Source organism: Papio anubis, chromosome X (assembly GCF_008728515.1).
Source record: "Papio anubis isolate 15944 chromosome X, Panubis1.0, whole genome shotgun sequence".
NCBI lineage: Eukaryota > Metazoa > Chordata > Mammalia > Primates > Cercopithecidae > Papio > Papio anubis.
The window spans coordinates 45,954,799-45,975,691 of NC_044996.1; the positions used below are offsets into that span (position 1 = coordinate 45,954,799).

The 20,893-nt window shown below is 44.5% G+C and overlaps 1 protein-coding gene across 2 annotated transcripts in view; it reads right to left on the minus strand.

Annotated features, from left to right (window-relative positions):
- The window catches only part of FRMPD3 (FERM and PDZ domain containing 3), a 79,292-nt gene that overhangs the window by 53,784 nt on the left and 4,615 nt on the right, over window positions 1-20,893 (minus strand). Inside the window, exons 3-5 of one of the 2 annotated variants that reach the window (XM_021932503.2) lie at window positions 17,736-17,781; window positions 5,142-5,246; window positions 828-935 (exon numbers count right to left, since the gene is read on the minus strand). In XM_021932503.2, coding sequence (XP_021788195.2) covers window positions 828-935; window positions 5,142-5,246; window positions 17,736-17,781 — 259 coding nt within the window. The remainder of the gene's footprint in view (window positions 1-827; window positions 936-5,141; window positions 5,247-17,735; window positions 17,782-20,893) is intronic. The other variant, XM_031660758.1, reaches the window with a different exon arrangement.

Consider the following 20,893-nt stretch of genomic DNA (forward strand, 5'->3'; position numbering starts at 1 on the left):
CAAGAATTTCTTTACTTATAGGATTGCCTTGGTCCCAGTATGGGAACCTCAGGGTACCTGTGGACCAAGTTAGGTTTTCTGGGCAGGCACTGTAGCTGCCCAGCAGTTTGGGCGGCATTAGTTGCATTAAAATACTCATTCTGGGGATGGCATTCTTTTTCTGGAGAGAGTCCAGAAGATGCAGGAATGGATATTTCTGTCCCAGAGCAGAGTTGAATCTGGGGGTGAAGCATATCATCACTTCTATTCCTAAGGATTAGAGAAAAGTCACTAGGACTTTCTGACACCTGGCTGAGCTGTTAAGAATCACAGTTCAGTAATTGCTCTTCCTGTGAAAAGAATAGCCAAAGGGGCTGTGGCTGGACATTTCAAATCTTGGTTCAGTGCTTGAGATCAGGCTGTTATTTAAAAGGCAAGGCATAGCTAAGCTAATCTCCCAAGAGACTGTGTTGATTTCTATGCATAAACTTGTGTAGGTGTTATTGTATCAATATAAATCACTATTGCTTTATAAATGGCTTAATGATCTTCATATTCCTTAGTTCTTAAGAGTCCTGAAGGACCCCATGTAACACAAACACAAAGCAGTTCACAAGTGTAAGTGCACACACACGGTTTAACAACTACCAGCACACAGTTGGGCATGCAAACTTCTACCACCACTCTCATCTGCATTTTTGCAGCCTTGTGCTAACAAGCATCCAGAACTTAAAGGCCACCTTACTCCAGTGGCAAGCAGCTATGTGCAGACTCAGAGGAACACAGGACACACAACCGCGTGTACTCTGGAGAGGGCAATGCTGGCCAGGGGAGGAGACTGTATGTACCTTAACAGTGGTCCGACCATCAAATGTGAATGACTTGATCTGCCCATTTTCTAAGAAAACCTTCAGGACGTTGGGGATGAGGAGGAGAGCTTCTTTCTTCATCATTTTCTGTGAACAAGCAGGGAAAGGACAAGGAGAGGGGCTCATTTAAAAGGAGGCAGGAAGCCAGAGGAAGGGTGTGAAAAAGGAGAAAAGGTGATGGAGACAGAGAGCCAAAGGTGTAGGAGGACAGAGACAGAGGAAAGAGCAGATCGATAATACATGGGGACCAGAACCAAATTCCCCAACAAGACACTGAGCCATATCAAAAGCTCGCCTCCATTTGACATCATGGAGCACCCACATTCTACTGTAGTTCAAACCTTCACAGATCAGAGCATAGGGATCACTACACATCCCCTGAAGGGCTGAGAGGCCTCCTTTGGAGTCTATCTCAGCCACCTGATCTTATCTCTGACATTTTTTAAACACCTGCTACAAAGCTTCTAGACTGATCTTATCTCCTGATACCTCCCTTTCCCTGAGGCTCTTCACAAGCCAAGATCATGTCCTGTCAAGACCTTTGCTCTGCCTTTTCCCTGCCCTAGGCCCTTTCTGACCTGGCCCCTGCCTATTCCTAGTACCCATGCCTCTTTCACACCTCCATACCTCCGATGATTCTTCATTATTCAGGGACCGTCCCACTCCCTGCACAACCCACCCTGAGACATGAAGTGCCAGTAGCACACCAAAGCATTGGGATGACCTGAAACACCCTCAGACATTTTCTTTCTTTTTCTTTCTTTCTTTCTTTCTTTTTTTTTTTTTTTACTTTCCTTTTTCTTTTTTTGAGACGGAGTCTCACTTTGTCGCCCAGGCTGGAGTGCAGTGGTGTGATCTCGGCTCACTGCAACATCCTGCCTCCTGAGTTCAAGCGATCCTCCTCTCTCTAGTACCTCAGCCTCTCTAGTACCAGCTGGGATTACAGGTGACAGTCACCATGCCTGGCCCTCAGACATTTTCAAAAGTTCTCTAGGAGTGGGCGGTACTGACTCCGATTGAGACATTCTTAATAAAAATTCACTAAATAAAGGCTGTTCTCTTTCTCTGAGGACTCTAAAAGAAAGAAAGAAAGAAAAGCTGTTCCCCCTGCCTTTCTCTTTTCCTCTTTGGCAAACTCCTATTTATTCTTCAAAACCCAGCTCAAATATGTATTCTGTAAAGCCTTGGTCTAATATCATCAAATACTTGGACCTGATCCTTCCATGCATTCCTATAGCAATTTATGCACACTTCTCACAATGCTCTTACCGTATTTTGTTTTGTTTTGTTTTGTTGAGACAGGGTCTCGCTCTATCGCCTAGGCTGGAGTGCAGTGGTGCAATCACAGCTCACTGCAGCCTCAAACCCCTGGGCTCAAGTGATCCTCCTACCTCAGCCTCCCAAATAACTAGGACTACAGGCATGTGCCACTACACCTAGCTAATTTTTTTACTTTTTGTAGAGACAGGGTCTCGCTATGTTGCCGAAACTCACCTTTACCATATTTTTGAAGGATATTTGTCTTTCACAATCAAATGGTGAAATGAGAACACAAAGACCATGTCCTATTTATCTTTGTAGTCCCAACACTAAACAAAGTTCCTGGCACACATTTGGTGCACAATAAATGGCTGCTGAATGAATGGGCAGTAGGTGCTTGATGTGCACTTATTGAATGATCACTCTCATCCCAACCGTTTCCCTGGGCCAACATCATCATCAGTTCTACAGGAATGGAAAAGCTGCAGAGATAACCAGATTCCTTAATTCACTGGGCATTCACTGAACCTCTACTGTATGCCCAGCACTATGCTAAGTCTCTATGAGAGCTACAGGAGATTTAAGTCCAGTCTTAAATTCTTGTTGTAGTGACTTGGCACACACACATATTATCAAACCAACAGGTATAACATGGCTGAAGTTTCCTACTTAAAGCAAATTGGATTTTGATTTTGAAGGAGACAGTGGGTGTGGATGATTTGAGAAGCCAGATGAGAACAGTCCAGACCTAGAGACTGTCATGGATCATGGACAAAGCATGGGAAGAGGAACAAGCAAATCCTCCTGGGTTGGGGTATGGTTGATGGTGGTGAGGAGCCAAGAGATAAGCTTGGCTGTGGTCAAGCCAAGGTGGGAAATGATGGTATATAAAATTGGAAGAGTGTGACTCCCTGCTTCCCTCCCTGATCTTGAGATGCCTTGCTCCTGCCAGGCCCAGAGGCCCCAGATCCCAGCAGTGGCAGGTTTTATTTAGCACACTGGGTCGGACTCAGATAATTACTTAATTGAATTTGCTTAAAAATAGAGTTGGCAAGGAACGCCCACAGGATTTATTTTTGCTCTGGCTGCTTAATAAAGCCTTGGGACACAAGAGGAAAGGGTTGATAGGAGAGCCTGGAGTCACCTGGGCCTGGACTCCCCCAGGTCCCTACCTGTGATGAGGCTGCTATGGTCCATACTGGCGGCAGCATGGAGGAGGGTGCTGTTGTAACATCAGGTAATTTCACGAGTGCAGCAAGAGTTGGAAGATTGATGTCTATCTCTCACCCAGACAAGAGCCTCACACTATGCCTGGTGGCCTGACTGAGAAAGAAGTAACTCTAGGTGGGTCCTAGCTACTCTGTGGCATTTGCATTCAGATTAGACTGGAGTGGGGGCATCGTTATGCTTATAACCTAGCTGTGCCTGTAGCCTAGCTGTGAGGTATGGAGAGGGGAATCATGGTGGAGGAAGGAGAAAGTGGAGAAGGGGAAGTAGAAGGGAGAGGAAGAGACGAGAGGGGAGGGGAGTGGGGAGGAAGGGAAGGAGTTCTTCACTGGGTGGCCTGCCCTTGACGGATTACTCTGCAATGTTGAGATGGGATAGGATGCGCCTGTTCATACTTCCCAAATCCAAGTCATACGTCCTCTGCGTTTTCAAGCACTCAGGACACAAATATCCTCCTGGTTACTTGGACCTTGGGGTCTATTTCACCCCAATTTGCAGGGGCTCCATATTACTCCTTTTCCCCTCTGCTCACCAATTATCACTTCTCTTAAACCTTTTCTTCTAGGATTGACACAGATCCCAACCATCAATTATTCAGACAGCTTGCCCAGTGGGGTCTTGTAGTCCCCTGGGTTTGCCAGCCTTCTTCATGCAGAGATGGAGGAGGGCATAGGCTGAGTTTGGGAATGAGAGTCAGGGAAATGGAGACGGAAGACACCTGTGTCCTCCATCTCTTCTTCTCACTAACTCTACCTCAAATAATATAGAAGTGCCTGGCACCCTGCTGATTTCCCTGCTCTGTCTGGGCCTGCTATCTTCTCCCGACAACTGTGGCTGTGCCTCAGCACATAAATGCCAAGGGCCTCCAGATAGATCTGCCCATCACAGCTATCAAAAGCACACAAGTGCCTGTTAGCTCTAGCTATCCCCTCCGTCCCCACTGGGATATTACTAACTTCTGCAGATTCCTGAGGAACTCAGCCAGAATGCATGACTGCTTAACACACTTCTTTTCTGCTCTTCACCTGCCTCTTCTCATTTGCACATCTGGAGCCGACAGTTCATTGCATGTAAACCTCCCGAAGCAATGAGAAACACTGTGGCTGGCCAAGACTCCCCAAATTGGCAGCTGCATGGCATGGGCTGTCAAATATTACCTGTCCTTTGAAACAATACCACCCAGTAGCAGATTTTGTATTGTCTTAATCTGAACCACTTGTCCCCCTCAACATCACTGAGAGGTATCTGGTAGCAGGCAACAGGTATTTATTTTGCTTCCCCTCTAGTGCTAAGAACATAGCAGGTGCCTAATAAAAACTTGGTGACTTAATGAGAGTCTGTATCATTTCCCTTAGGTAACTTCACTCATCACTGCATGGCCTTTTCCAGTCAAGATGTGGAGTTGCAAGATCACTTAAATGTGAAGAGAGCTCAATTTCACCAGCCACTCATTCCCTGGGTCTTCAAGAAGCCACTACTTCCTTCTTGTTTCTATCAAGTAGCAAAAGATGTTTATGGAGCACTTGCTCTGAGTGTAAGCTACTGTGTTAGGGATGGAAATTTCTCTAAGTATCAGAAGGATCTTGAGTGAATCAATATATATATTCCTTCTCCCCACAATACCTGGGGCCTCTCTGGATGTCACATATCCCTCTTCACTTACCACTTTCCCCCCTCCAGCACCTGGACGTTCCCACTCTAATCCACTGGGAAAGCTGTCCACTATAAGTAGCCCCAGAGCAAGAGCTTGACAGCCAGGCAGATTATGGCCAGGGGCTGAGGAGATGGAGCCAAAGCTATACTTACTGCATCTGTTTCTCCAACTGCCACCTGTTCAGAAAATCGAACCTTCACAGGATTGGACCTCAGCTTGGCCTTCTTCGCAGCACTGATGAAAGCAGATTTGGGGGACTGGAAAAAGAACAGAGAGATGGTGAGTTCTCCATATCTAGGGAAAGCCTAACCTTTGTCATGTCAGAGTTAAGATGTCCCAGTACAGGTACACTTTGCATTACTGATCAAGGAGTCAATAAATAAATATTGATTCCCTACGAGGTGCAAGGCAATGTGCTAAATGCTTCCCTGTATAATTGGTGTGTTCTGAAACAGCTGGGCATGAATTGAATTTGGGTAGATTGAACCCCACTATTAATATTCTAGGCCTAGGTGAGTTTGCAAAAGTTCTTTAGTAATAACATACATTGAGTTTTTATATATTTGGTTTTCTTAATGTTAGATAGACCTAAAAGATGTCTTTTTTTTTTATTACATCTGAATATAAGCATCCCAAAGAATTTACAGAAATGATCTTATTCATCTCACAGACATGCCCTGCCCCTAGGAAGGAGTTGCATAATAAATACTGTTTTAGATGTGGGAGAAAGGAGACCTAGCACTCCAAAAGGATTTTTCCACAGTTACTACACTATTGGGGAATAGAGATGTGAGAGATTTAACCCAAGTCTCCTGGCTTTCTAGTTTTGGGCTCGGCACCACTTTGTTTATCCAATTCTGTAAGAAATGCCCCCAAAATCAGCCAGGCTTGTATTTTTTTTTTTAATTTTTTTTTTGAGACAGAGTTTCACTCTTGTCACCCAGGCTGGATGGTGACAAGATGGCGCAATCTCGGCTCACCGCAACCTCCACTTCCTGGGTTCAAGTGATTCTCCAGCCTTGCCTCCTGAGTAGCTGAGATTACAGGCATGTGCCACCACACCCAGCTAATTTTGTATTTTTAGTAGAGATGGGGTCTCACCATGTTGGCCAGGCTGGTCTTGAACTCCTGACCTTAGGTGATCCACCTGCCTCAGCCTCCCAAAGTGCTGGGCTTACAGGCCACCATGCCTGACTGGCTTTTAGTTCTTGAAAACTCTCCCACAATTTTAGTGGAAGCATGATTAGCAAACACTGGAAACTAAGCCTTTCCTGGGTGCCCCTTGGATTCTAGCTCCCTGCTTAGCTCCATATGGCCCAGCAATCAGGAATACAGGGGTCGTGCTGAGGGGCATCCTCATTGTCTTTGGTGGGGGTGGGGGGTATTTATTCAATCATTTGACAAATTTAGCAAGGGCCTACTACATGCCACACACTGTTCTAGGTGATGAGGGATAGAGCAGTGAGTAAGACAGACAAAACTCCCTGGCCTCATGGAGTGTCCATTCCAGCAGGGATAGACAGACGATAAATATCTTTTAGGTAGTAAAGAAGGACTATGAGGAAAAATAAGGCAGGGTAAAGGACTACGCAAGAGAATGAGTGAGTTAGAGTGGGAGTAGTGAGGGTATTATATTAGCAATTTTGAAATACATAATACATTATTATTAACTATAGTCACCATACTGTGCAATAGATCTCAAAAACTTATTCCTCCTGTCTAAGTGAGCCTTTGTATCCTTTGAACAGCATGTCCCCATTCCCTCCCAACCTTAGCCTCTAGTAATCACCATTCTATGCTCCACTTCTATGATTTTGACATTTTTAGATTCCGCATATAAGTGAGATCATGCGGTATTTGTCTTTCTGTGTCTGGCTTATCATAATAATTATTATTATTTCACTTAGGATAATGTCCTCCAAGTTCATCCATGTTGTAGCAAATGACAGGATTTACTTCTTCTTAAAGGCTGAATAGTATTCCATTGTGTATTTATACCACATTTTCTTCATCCATTCATCTGCTAATGGTGGACACTTAGGTTGTTTCCATATCCTGGCTATGGTGAATAGTGCTGCCATGAACACGGGAATGCCGATGGCTCTTCGGCATACTAAGTTCAATTCCCTTGGATATATATCCACAAGTAGGATTGTGCGGGTTATATTTTTAATTTTTTTTTTTTTTTTCTGAGATGGAGTCTCGCTCTGTCGCCCAGGCTAGCGTGCAGTGGTGTGATCTCGGCTCACTGCAACTTCCGCCTCCCCAGTTCAAGTGATTCCCCTGCCTCAGTCTCCCGAGTAGCTGGGATTACAGGCAGGCATCACCATGCCCAGCTAATTTTTGTATTTTTGGTAAAGATGGGGTTTCACCATGTTGGCCAGGCTGGTCTTGAACTCCTGACCTCAAGTGATCCACCCACTTCGGCCTCCCAAAATACTGGGATACAGGTATGAGCCACGGCGCCCGGCCACTGTGGGAGGTTATTTTAGACAGGATGGTCAGGGAAGACCTAAGGATGAGACATTAAGCAGAAACTTAAGGAAGTGAGGGAGAGAGAGCCACCAGGCTATCCGGAGAAAGGCTTCTGGGCAGAAACTACAGTAAAGGCCCTGAGGTGAATTGAGGTGTATGAAGAACAGCAAGGAAGGCCAAGGTGGCTGGAGTGGCGTGATGGAGCAGGAGCAAGACGGGAGATGCTCAGAGAGGCAGCTGGGGGCTGGGTCATGGAGGATCTTGTAAACCACGGTGAGAACTTTGGATTTCACTCCACTAGAGGGATTCGATTGAACAGAGTCTGATGTGCATTTTAAAAGGAAGCCTCTGGTTGCTGTGTGGAAAACAGAGTGTAGGAGGACAATGGCAAGAGCATGGAGACCAGTTGGGGGTAAGTACAGTATTTGTAACTGCAATAATATGGTTAAAACATGATGGAGGCTTGGGCTAGGATGGTAGTGATGGAGTCGAAAAGTGAGTGAATTCTGGATATATTTTGAATACTGAGTTAGGATGCTATATTGACTGATTGGATATAAGAGTGAGGAAAACAGAGACTTCAACTGAAAGAATGGACTCGCTATTTACTGAGATGAAGAGGACTAGGGAGTGAATCAGGTCTGGGGCTACTTCAAACCACCACCCCTATGGGCCTTGCCATGGAGCCCAAGTCTTACAATCAGGAATTTCTTTGTGTTAAGGCCCTGAAGGTCCCTGCCAGCTGGGAATACATTAAGCTATTATCTACCATTTACACTGCAGTTGAGATTCATTTACCAGATCAGCCACAGGAGGGCAGGGCCCTAAGATACACATCAGAAACAAACATCCTCATTGTGTCTTGGGCCCTGGTCCCAGCTGTGTTCTCCGTCAGAGCCAGCAATCTCATTCCCACAGAGGGGAGACTGCAAAAAACCACTTGTTTCACCTGAGTCCAGCGGGAACTCAGGCAGTGAGTGTCAGTCTTGGCTGCATAGTAGAAATGCTGGGAGGAGCTTTTAAAAATCCTGAAGCCCAGGGCCCACCACAGACCAGTTACATCAGAATTCCTGGGGGTGAGGTCTGAGCATCAGTATTTTTTTTTCAAGCTTCTGATGATTTCCAAATGTAGCCAAGATTAAGAACCATTGAGCTAAAGGAACCTTAGACTTCTCATCCTGAGCCAAAGGGGCAATTTGTTGGCAGCAGACAATATAGCACAATGAAATCCAGAGCTGGAGGTCGTTGCAGAAAGTGATTACAGTATTGATTATACATGGAGTTGATAAATGCCTCTGTGTGTTGCACAGCCTGGTGCTCCAATCCTGAGCAGGGACTGCAGGCTGAGGCAGAAGCAAGAGAAAGGGGCAAGATAGATAGAAAGATCTGTAGCTATGCTCAGGCAGCTGTGTTTGATTCCATCTCTACAGTCATCCAAAGTTCCACCAAGGTGCCACAAACATGAGGCAAGGGGAATCTTTCTACCTGACAGTCACCTCTCTTCTCTGCCATCATCTGCCCTCAGATGACTGCATGGCACAGTGTGTAGAAAGAGGCATCTCTAGAGACCTGAATGGGCCATGCAGCTCAACCTTCATTTTCACATGTGAAGTGGAGGCCTGGGAAGAGGATATACTTTACCCAAAGTATTGAAATAATTGAGTAGCAGAGCTGAAACCAGAACCCACGTTTCCTGAGCCTTTGCTTAGTGATTGTTCCCCCACAGCAGGCTAAAGCTGGGAGTCCTTTCCTGATCTTTCATCCACTGGTTCTGGTTCTACCTTGGTGTTACGTAATGGACTCAAACAAATGAAGAACCCCAACTGGTATCCTTTTATGTATTCACCACAGTGAAGAGGATGGCATCCTTGCTATCCCTACCAAAGATGCAAGATTAGATCCTGTCCTAGTGAGTTTCTGTTTGTACCACTGAAAAACCAAAGATTCAGTTAATTATAGGCACAAACCACAAAGGAGGAAATGAAATTGCCAATATTTTCAGGGATTATAATCATTTCCAGGTGTCTGTTTCAGAGTTATTTTCAGCTTGTTTATACTTCATTCCTCATTGACCCTTGTCCTGTCGGTCTCTAAGATTCCATCCTATTCTCAGTCTTTAGCCTTAATGCTGGTGACTCATTCATTGCCAGCTGGTCTCTGCTAGATGTCATGGAGTCACATCTAGCCTTATGCTCAGACACAGGTGAGGCCTGCTTTGCAGTGTGATATGAGGGGTCTCTCAGAGGCCTCCCTGTCCCAAAGCATCTTCAAAGCTCAGCTGTGGGGCTTGAAGTTTGTAATATTAGGGGCACTCCTTTGTATTACAATGTTGAGAATTGGAAAGGCCCTGGTCAAAATGTGAATGAGGTAGTAGGAAGGCATAATACACTTCAGGGGCCAGCATATTACAGGCCTACATAGGCCAAATCTTGCTCACCACCTGTTTTTGTAAATAAAGCTTTACTGGAACACAGCCGTGATCTTCATTTATGTATTGCCTGTGGCTGCTTTCGTGCTACCACATATGGCTTGCAAAGCCTAAAATACTAATTATATGGCCCTTCAGAGAAACAGTTTGCCAACCTCTGCACTAATTCATAACCATGCACTAACCAGCTGTTTTTAAAACTTGCCTGATGATAAGAATCACTGAGGAGTGCTTGTTAAAGCACAGATGCCTAGGCTCATACCAGATTTTAAAAGTTAGAACCTCTGGAAGAGTGGGGCCCAGAAATCAACATTGTTGAAGATATCCCAATCCATTAAGCATACATTAATTGAGCACCTTAAGGCTGGAATGTTTGAGCTCTTCACTGACCCTATTTTTTTCTCCAAGCAGCTGGGAATCTCATTTTGCAGCAGGCACCCTTTCTGGCTAAAATGAATTTTGGCCTGAAACATGGGACTAGAATTGCTAAGTACCTCTGGGGCCACTGCAAGCCCCTTGAAGCAACTGTGAAACCAGCAGCTTGGTGGAATAAGGAACAGAAGAGAGTCTGCCTTTCCCTCAGTGCAGAATTCAGCAGCTGGTTATTTTTTGACAATTTTTAAAATTTGGTGTCTGGGCCGGGCGCGGTGGCTCAAGCCTGTAATCCCTGCACTTTGGGAGGCCGAGACGGGCGGATCACGAGGTCAGGAGATCGAGACCATCCTGGCTAACATCGTGAAACCCCGTCTCCACTAAAAAAATACAAAAAACTAGCCGGGCGCGGTGGCGGGCGCCTGTAGTTCCGGCTACTCGGGAGGCTGAGGCAGGAGAATGGCGTAAACCCGGGAGGCGGAGCTTGCAGTGAGCTGAGATCCGGCCACTGCACTCCAGCCTGGGCGACGGAGTCTCGCTCTGTCGCCCAGGAAAAAAAAAAAAAAAAAAAAAAAATTTGGTGTCTGTATTAGTACAGATGTCAGGGTTGTGATCACTCAGATCTTGACCAAAGTCAGGTATAGGGCCAAATATTTTAGAGCAAGATAGGGCCCCGCTTTGGTAACTGAAAAAAATGAAACTCAGGTTCTTGAAGCTTTGACTGATTCGCCCTTCTGGCTCACTGCCTTTGACACCTGAGCCTACTTATAATCAATTACTATAGCAACCACTGTGGGAGCCTAGGACAATGGAGGGTCATCCTGGCTTCACCAGATCACTACTAAGGGAACCAGGGGGCCTTCCTTCCCACACTCAAGACTGCCTGGACATGAACATACCCTCTGCCTGACTTCCAAAGCCCGCCACAAACTACACCTGACTCTCTAACCACCTCTCCAAGATCACCTTTTGCTGCACTTGGTGGTTCTATCCACAGCTCCCTGCACACACTGGGCTTGCTATCACTCCTGGACCCACCTCACGCTGTTTCCTCCCTGTCCCCATCCTTCAGGGTCTACAGTGTCCTTTTGACCAGCTAAATGCCATCACTTTACAGTTTAGTTCAAACTCTACCTTTATCCTGAATCCTTCCCCAACTCCTCAATTCCCCTTCTTGGATTTCCTATAGTACTCCTGTTAATCCACACTGCCATCACTCATATCCCCAACCAGGCTGTATAAGCAGAGATACCATTTTATGTTAATATGTCTCCCCCTAGCACCAAGCACATAGTAGATATGGCATAAAATCTATTAGTTGATTGCTAAAATTAATAATGAATTAGTTCATTAATTCAGCATATATGGTTGGAGTATCTACCATCTGACAAACACTATATGTCAGGAAGCTCTGTAGAAAACCAGTTTTTCTGAGGTGGTTCCCATTATTTTGGCTTTCTTTTTCTAGGCAGGTGGCTCCAAGCAGAGGGGATTCCAGTTCTTTAAGTACAGGCTGTTTTCAGAACCAGAAAACTAGGGTTTCATTTGAAACAGATTGTCTGTGCTTGCTTTATCAGGGTCATTCTTGGTCATAATCCAGTACTTTATCTGTTTAAAAATATTTACTGATTACCTACTGTGTGCCAAGGTCTAAGGGTTTCAAGATTAATAAATATCCAGTCAGTCATGAGGACTAGTTGGTAATTCAAAGATTAAGAAACACCCTTAAATACACAGAAGCTTATTAAGTGGTTATCTATGCAGTATGGTTTGAGGGGACCTGGGAAAGAACTCCTGTGACCCCTCTCCCCAGTTGTCTGCCATGCTATGAGTCACTCTTACAAGGAAAATGTCATCTGAGAGAGACTCCATATCAGAATCATTTGCTGAGCCTTTTCAAACCAATACCAGGGTCTCATCTCCAGAGCCTCTAATTCAATGAGTCAGGGCAAGAGCCACGTATCAATATTTTTATGTTTTCTTTTTTTTTCTGTCTCTGCTGCTCGAATGAATCAGAAGTGAGTATTAATAGTTTTCAGAGCTTCTCAGATGGTTCTAATGGATAAACAGGGTCAAGAACCATTACCAGGCCAGGTGTGGTGGCTCACGCCTGTAATCCCAGTACTATGGGAGGCCAAGGCTGGAGGATTACTTGAGGTCAGGAGTTCGAGACCAGCCTGGCCAACATGGCAAAATATTGTCTCTACTAAAAATGCAAAAATTAGCCAGTGTAGTGGCACATGCCTGTAATGCCAGCTACTCCAGTGGCTGAGGCAGGAGAATCACTTGAACCCAGGAGATAGAGGTTGCAGTGAGCTGAGATGGCACCACTGCACTCCAGACTGGGCGATAGAGTGAGACTCTATATAAAAAAAAAAAAAAAACCAGCCACAGTATGTAGGAGTAGGTATTAGGTGATTATCCGCCACAGAATGTAGGAGCTATTAATAGAAAGAGACTTGCAGATTGTCTGGTCCAGTGTCTTTTTTTTTTTTTTTTTTTTTTTAATACAGATTCCTAGGCCACATCCTGGACCTATTAGGAGGTTGTCTTCTGGAAGTAGTGGTAATCAAACTTTAACATGACAAGAGTTTTATAATAGGTGGCAGTCTCCTCGCACCCATGAGATGCCAAGTGCCTGCTATGAACACAGTATTATTTTCTGTGATGTAGGGGGTATAACATTAAACACATATTGGGAGTCTTCAAGAAGCTTTCAGTATAGCTAAAGAGAGAATATCTGTCAGTGGAGACTTGTTAAGGTAGTTATGTTCTATAACATTTCCATGAACACTGAATTAGTGAATACTGAACTGTTGCTCCAATATTTCACATAAATTATGGTGTTAAATTTTAAAAACAACTCATCCTAGTAGCTTCTATGTTCTTTATTTTACAAAGAGAAAATGAAGCTCAAAAGTGTTAAGTGACTTGCCTGAGGCCACTCCACTCACAGGTGCCAGAGTCAAGACTGAAACGCTGTCCAACTGGCCCCAGAACTGCAGTTTGTTTCTTGCACTACACTGCACTGCCCCCTATCGTCCCCATCCTCTGATTACCTCTGTATGAGAACTGACACAAGAAGGCAGAGCATCACCTTGTCAGACCTCGGCTGGGAACGTGTGCATTGGGTAAATCAAAATTTTCACACTCTGCACATGTCTGCAAATGACCAGGAAAGTGCCATGAGTGTTGATTTTGGGGGTTATAAATAAATTTTTGGGAGTAGGCAAGTTGGCAAATAGGGAATCTGCAAATAATGAGGATCGACTGCACATGTATGTAAGCCTGACATTCAATTGGGATGCACTAGGATGGTCATACTAGTTGTAAAATACGGAGAGATTCTTTCACACTGATTGGTAAGTAGGCACTGCCCTAAGCTTCCTGGATGCCACCTGACCTCTCCCCCTGGACCTCCTTACAAACGTAGATCAACTACAGGGTTAACATCTGGCATAATTAAGAGGACTTCAAGACTCTGCTCCAGTGCTATTACTGACTCATATTTTGACTGGATTGACTCCTACTGTACAGGTCATTAAATGTTTTGACAATTAGCCCTGTGTGTGTGTACTCATCCACTTCTATGCTCCCAGGGTTTAGAGAGCACAAGGCTGACAACTAGAATGTAAGCTCTGTGAGGGCAGGGACCATGTTTGTCTGGTGCACTGCTATATTCCCAGCCTAGAAGAATGTCCAGAATAGTAGGTGTTTAATAAATGCTTGATGAGTGAATGAACAGATTAGGGAAACGCTCACTGAGGTTAGTCAGGCAAAGCTGTTTGGAGAACACGAGTATCGAACAAGGTCTTAAAAGAAACAGACATATATTAGAAGAGATGTGGAATAGTACAAGGACAAAAGTCCACAGGGCAGTAAGACCTAAGAAGGAAATGTACCTAAGAAGTAGAAGGAAATCAGCCTGGCCTCAGCAAAGGGGCCATGGGTTGGGACCTGCAGAGTGAGCAGAACAGGGGGTAAGAAAATGTTGGAGGCACTGGGATGGGAAAGTTGAGATAGACATTGGGGTGAGTGTTATGCCCTTTATTCTGCACCTAAGTTTGGACACTTGAGTTTTGTTTAGGTTGCTTTGATGGTTGGAAACTGGGTTTCCTTCATTCCTTCAATCAATATTTATTAGCACCTACTCTGTGCCAGGTGCTGGGGATACAGCAGTAACAAAACACAGTCTCTACCCTCATGGAGCTGACATTCTAATGAGGGACAGAGATGATAAACATGTAACTATAATATCTCACGGGAATGTAAAATGGCACAGCCACTTTGAAAAACAGTCTGGTAGTTTTTTAATAGACTATATATACACTTACTATTTGACCCAGCAATCGTACTCTTGGGCATTTATCTCACAGAAATGAAAACTTATGCCCACAAAAATCCTGTACATAAATATTATAGCAGCTTTATTTGTAGTAGCCCCAAGCTGGAAACAACCCAGATGCCCTTCAATGGGTACATGATTAAACAAACTGGTACATCCACACCATGGAATACCGTGGGGGTACTACTCAGCAATAAAACGGAACAAAATATTGATACTTGCAACAAGTTGGATGAATCTCGAGGACATTTTGCTAAGTGAAGAAAGCCAATCCCCAAAGGTTACATATTATATAATTATATTTGTATATTATTTTTGTTTGTTTTTTAGAGAAGTGGTCTCACTCTATTGCCCAGGCTGGAGTACAGTGGTGCTATCATAGCTCAAAGCAGTCTCTAACACCTGGGCTCAAGCAATCCTCCTGCCTCAGTCTCTCAAGTAGCTGGGACTACAGGTGTGCACTACCACATCTGGCTAAATTAAAAAGAAAATTTTTAGAGACAAGGTCTCATTCTATGTTGTTCAGGCTGATCTCAAATTCCTTAGTTCAAGTGATCCTCCCACCTCAGCCTCCTAAGTAGCTGGAATTCCAGACAGGAGCCACAATGCTTTGCTTCCATTTATATAATATTTTTGAAATGATAAAATTAGGGAAATGTAAAGTCATTGACAGGGATTGGGTGTAGGGGGTGAAGTGAGTATGATTATAAAAGGACAACATGAGGAATCCTTTTGGTGACAGACTTGTCCAGTTACTTTTTTAAGTTTTAAATTTTTGTGAGTACATAGTAGGTATATATATTTCTAGGGTACATAAGACACTTTGTCACAGGCATGCAACGTATAATAACAATATTATGGTAAATGGGGTATCTTGACTGTGTTGGTGGATACATAAACCCACATGTGATAAATTCATATTGAACCATATACATATGTTGTATCATTGTTGATTTCCTGGTTTTGCTATTGCACATAGTTTTATTTGCTTGTTTGTTTTTTGTTTTTAAGATAGAGTCTCGCTCTGTCATCCAGGCTGGAGTGCAGTGGTGCAATCTCAGCTCACTGCAACCTCTGCCTCCCGGGTTCAAACGATTCTCATGCCTCAGCCTCCTGAGTAGCTGAGACTACAGGTGCGCTCCACCATGCCAGGCTAATTTTTTTGTGTTTTGTGTAGGGATGGGATTTCACCATGTTGGCCAGGCTAGTCTCGAACTCCTGGCCTCAAGTGATCAACCTGCCTCGGCCTCCCAAAGTGCTGGGATTACAGGTGTGAACCGCTGCACCCAGCCTATTGCACATAGTTATGTAAGATATAACCACTGGGAGAAACAGGGTAAAACAGGGTAACAGGTACATGGTATACCTCTACTATCATTGCAACTTCTTGTGATCTATAATTATTTCAAAAGAAAAGTTAAAAAATATAATATTTCAGCTCTGAAGAAAAAGTAAGCAGTATCAGAAGATAGTGACAGGTAGATGCTATTTTAGAAAGGATACTCAGAGAAGGCTTCTGCAAGAAGGTGAAATTTGAGAAGACCTGACTAACAAAGTAAACCCAATCTTATACTCTGATCAGAGTAGTAAATTCTAACCACACATCAAGCACGTTTTAGTGGGAGAACTGGTGGTCATTTTCAAGACAGGAGATTGGGAGGTTGGGACTGACTGCCTACTGCCCACGAGGCAACTGCACACGTGCAGCAAAGTGGTGGGGAGGGGACTATTGGTAACAACAATGGAGTGATGGGGCTTGCCTGCCCAGAGACAAGAGAACTGGAACTAAGAAAGGCCTATCTGCCTGGGAGCATTGTGTGTACATATGTGAGAGAGCACATAAGTGTGTGTATATGTGAGTAGTGTATGTATGTATATGTATGGGTATGAGCGGGTGAGTGTATGTGTGTGAGTGTACGTGTGAGGATACATGTGAGTCTATTAGGTATGAGGTTGTGAATGAATGTGTGAGTGTATTGTGTGTATCTGTCAGTGTGTATATGTGTGTGAGTGTATGAGTGTGTTAGTGAAGTTCACACTGATGCAGAAGAGGTCTGGGACCTGGGGACCATGGGGAAAGGCAGTTAGTTTGAACCAAGATTGATTTCAATCCTGCTCTTGCCTGGTGAGCCCATGCTGTGCACCTGTGTTCCATCCCTCGCTGTGTCATCTCTCTATGGAAAATCTTGCCCTATCCCTCAAGGTCCAGCTCAGGTGCAGCCTCTTCCTTGAAGCCTTCCCTAATTTCACGTCCCCCACCCCCAACAGATGTGACCTCTCCTGTGGCTATACATTGAGGGTACAGCATCCATGCTGGGGTGCAGAGGACTGTTGGGGACATGAAAAGGGGACAGGTGGGCTGGAGGTAGAGTGAGGGCTCTGAATTTTGCACATGGAAGTTGTGTACCTGGGTTTGTGCATTTAAGCTAAGATTGCTATAAGGATATAACCAATAATGGACACTGAACTTTCTAAATCCAACGCTTGAGGAGAGGGGACTAGAAATTTTTACTTTTAATAAGTAGTCCTGGCAACTATTATGATCAGGTATGTTTAGGCAACACTGTTCTACTTTAAATCTCTCAATGTACAGATGATGAAACAGGTCCAGAATGGGGAACTGACTCATCCAAGGTCACAAAGCCAGTTAAGTGATTGTACTAGGACAAAGATGAATCTGTTTGTCCAAGTGTATCCCCCAGCAACTTTATATTAAATTATATCACATATGGTGCTGTGTCTCATACATTGTAGGTAACTTATATGAATAAGATTGGCACCTATCATCATCCAGGACTTTATGAGAGTTCACATTGGACAGATACATTTTAATGGAGTACAGCCAAAAAGAAGTGGAAACTGTATTCGGAATTGAAGCAGTGGGCAGCTTAAGTGGGTAAAGCAGAAGGCACAGGACAGAACACAGCACAGCCCTTCAAAATCCTCAGCTTTGGACATGAGCGGAGACATGCTATTCAGAAGGTATTTAAGTTCACTCCTAAATCCTTGGCTCATATGTTGGTTGTAGTCTCTGAACCCCCAACCCCATCAGTGTTGCTTTCCAATATGGAAATGTCACCTCTTCTCAGTCAGGAGGAAGGGCAGATGGCAAAGAGGCTCACTCACCTGATGAGTGTGCAGAACTGTAAGAACGATGAATTCCTTAGCGCTCCTACAGAGAAAAGAGGAACAGGAGAGTAGCGTATCATGTACTAGGTATTCATCTAGTATAAGAAGCAACACCAGAATTTTCTCCTGGCTGCATTCAGGTATATGGATTAGGATAGAGGGCAATCTGAGTGTCTGCATGGACACTTTGCCTCCAGTCATTTGTGGAGGCCAACACAAACCATCCATATTAATTCACACAGGCATCCGAAGATGGTATAACCATTACCTCTGGGGTTGTCATTTTTTAGGTCTTCTTTTCATATTCCTTCTCACATACTCTCTGTAGAAGTCTCCAAACCTTATAGCAATTTTATGTGTAGACTAGAAAATTCTCAAGGAAAACTGAAAGTCTGCATTACGGAATTCAAAGTCAGAGAGTCCTGGGAACCATGTACAATGATTATTGGTAATTTGGTATTTAAGTGAGAGGAGACATTCAAAGTAAAAACCCAAAGGAGGTCATTTGGTCACCATGACTCATACTCAGCAGATTTGTTTTAATTGAGGGACCAAAAAAGAGAGCCAGGGAGCAACAGATGGAAACCCAAACTCTCCAGATAGCAAATATTCAAAAGAATGAAGAATATGAAACTCTTCCGGCAAGAATTATGCCAATGATCAAACAGGCTGTGAGGTATGAAAATTCTCTCCCAGGAATACATAATCTTTTAAAAGAACTAAAAGAAATGGAAATAGTTTGCCTTGAAGGAGCTTCCCCTCTCCTTGTTGGCCCTTTTCAAATGTTTACGTGAACAAAGTCATTTAAGAAGTAGAGTCAAGCTGCCCTTGACTCTGGATATTTGAGAAATGCCAAGGCCCGCAGCTCTAGAACTCTGAACATCTACCACATTTGGTGAGGCAAACTACAGGGATTAATCAGCCCCAGGGTTTGGGAAGTTCCCAGAAGAGTTGTGTTCCAGGAAAAATACTAAAGAAAATACTTTATCTTGAACAGGGGAGGGGCATAACATAAGTTGGATTATGTGACTCGTCTCCTCCAGCCCCTTGCCATGTCTCCCCATTTCATTTAGAACAAAGCCACAGTCTCTATGGTGGCTTCAAAGGTTCTCCATTATCTGGACTTATTTTCTACAACTCTCCTCTTTCCTTTTTTTTTTTTTTTTTTTTTTTTTTTTTGAGACGGAGTCTTGCTCGGTAGCCCGGGCTGGAGTGCAGTGGCCCGATCTCAGCTCACTGCAAGCTCCGCCTCCCGGGTTTACGCCATTCTCCTGCCTCAGCCTCCCAAGTAGCTGGGACTACAGGCGCCCGCCACCTCGCCCGGCTAGTTTTTTGTATTTTTAGTAGAGACGGGGTTTCACGGTGTTAGCCAGGATGGTCTCGATCTCCTGACCTCGTGATCCGCCCGTCTCGGCCTCCCAAAGTGCTGGGATTACAGGCTTGAGCCACCGCGCCCGGCAACTCTCCTCTTTCCTTACCAACTCCAGTCCTACTGGCTTCTCCCCTGTTCCACAATCGTGCCAAACACACTCTTGGCCTTAGGGCCTCTGCACTGGCTGTTCTCTCTCCAACACCTTCTCCTCCCTCAAGTCTTTCTTCAAATGTCACCTTCTCAATGAGGTCAACATTGGCCCTACTGTTTAGTTACATTTTGCACCCCTGTGCCCAGCACTCCTGATCCTCTTTACCTAGATCTACTTTCTATTCTTAATAACGTTTATCAGCTTCTAATATGTTGTAGAACTACTTATAATCTTTTCTGCTTATGATGTGTCTCCTTTCACTAAAATGTAAACTCCAGTGAGCCAGGGATCTTTGTCTGTCTTATTCATTGCTGTATCTTCAGTGTGTGGAACAGCGCCCGGTGCATCAAGGACAATAATAAATACTGGTTGGTTGATTGACTGAATGAATGAATAACCCACTGGCTCCCAAAGTTATGCTCTGGAACCCCTCATGAAATCAGCCTAACTTGTTTTGGAGTGCAAAGATATCTACTGAAAGCAAAGCAGTGACTTCTGAGGGACCAGGCTGAAAAAACTCCAACATGCCCTAATAAGATAGAAAGAACTCACCTCATATTGGTGTGGTAGCAGAGGGTGGAGAGTGGAGGGTGGGGAAATGCAATATACAACTGAACTTGGAGAAGAGTCAAAGAAAAGGTCATTAGGGATCAGACACATTTCATGGTATTGAGCTGGAGGGAGCATGCCAAGGAAGCCAAGAAGTGCTCTGGACTTCAGGAGGGAACATTCCAAAGCCCTTCAGAGCTAGTTAGAGGGTGCTGTTCCATACACAGATTGCTATGTCTGCCTTTGAAGGCAAGGGAAGAGCTCTGGGACCAGGTGGGCTTTTGGGAGCCTGGAAAGATGAGTGGGATGAAAACACTCTGAACCAGGAGGAGTTGAAGGAGATGGAGGCAGAGATGAAGTCAGACTATGCAAGGGGGAGAGAGAGAGAAAGAGAGAGGGAGAGAGAAAAGGAGAGACAGAGAAAGAGCGAGCATGTACATGGTTCCATTTGGAGTGAGATAGCCAAGCTCCCCCAAAATGAGGTTAGTCCGTGCAATTTGGAGCCTTTACCTCTTATTCTCTAATTCTTTTTCAACAAATGTATGCCAGGGTGTGTGCATGTGGTGTGGATGTGGGGTAGGAGAGTGTGTATGGTGTGTGTGTGTGTGTGTGTGTGTGTGTAATATGTGTAGGAGTAAGGGATAGGTAAAGACAATGTGATTACTCTCCATTTATAAACAGTGGTGATCCCACAACGTTCCTTTTGTCATCAGCTTCCATCTGGGGAGGGCATTTAGGGGCCACAAACACTATGGAGAGTATCCACATTGGGAGGTTCTCTTCCTCAACCCACTGGCCACGAATTCTGATTTTTTTTCTGGAGTGGGGGAGTTGGTCAATGTCTTGCTTGCACTGTGCATATATCTAGGATGTTCTTTTAATGGCTTGATTCTCATCTGTCACTTGGTCTGTCCCACTGGACAAAAAAAAAAGGGGCTGGGGTGAAGAGATTCGTCGGGTGGAGGGAGGTAGGGGTGAGACTCCAGCAGGGAGTTCTTTGCATCTGTTCACATCATTGGAGATGCTAAGCCAGTGTGTATGAAGGCTCCTGCTGACCCTGAATAGCTGGTCCCTGAAGTTCTG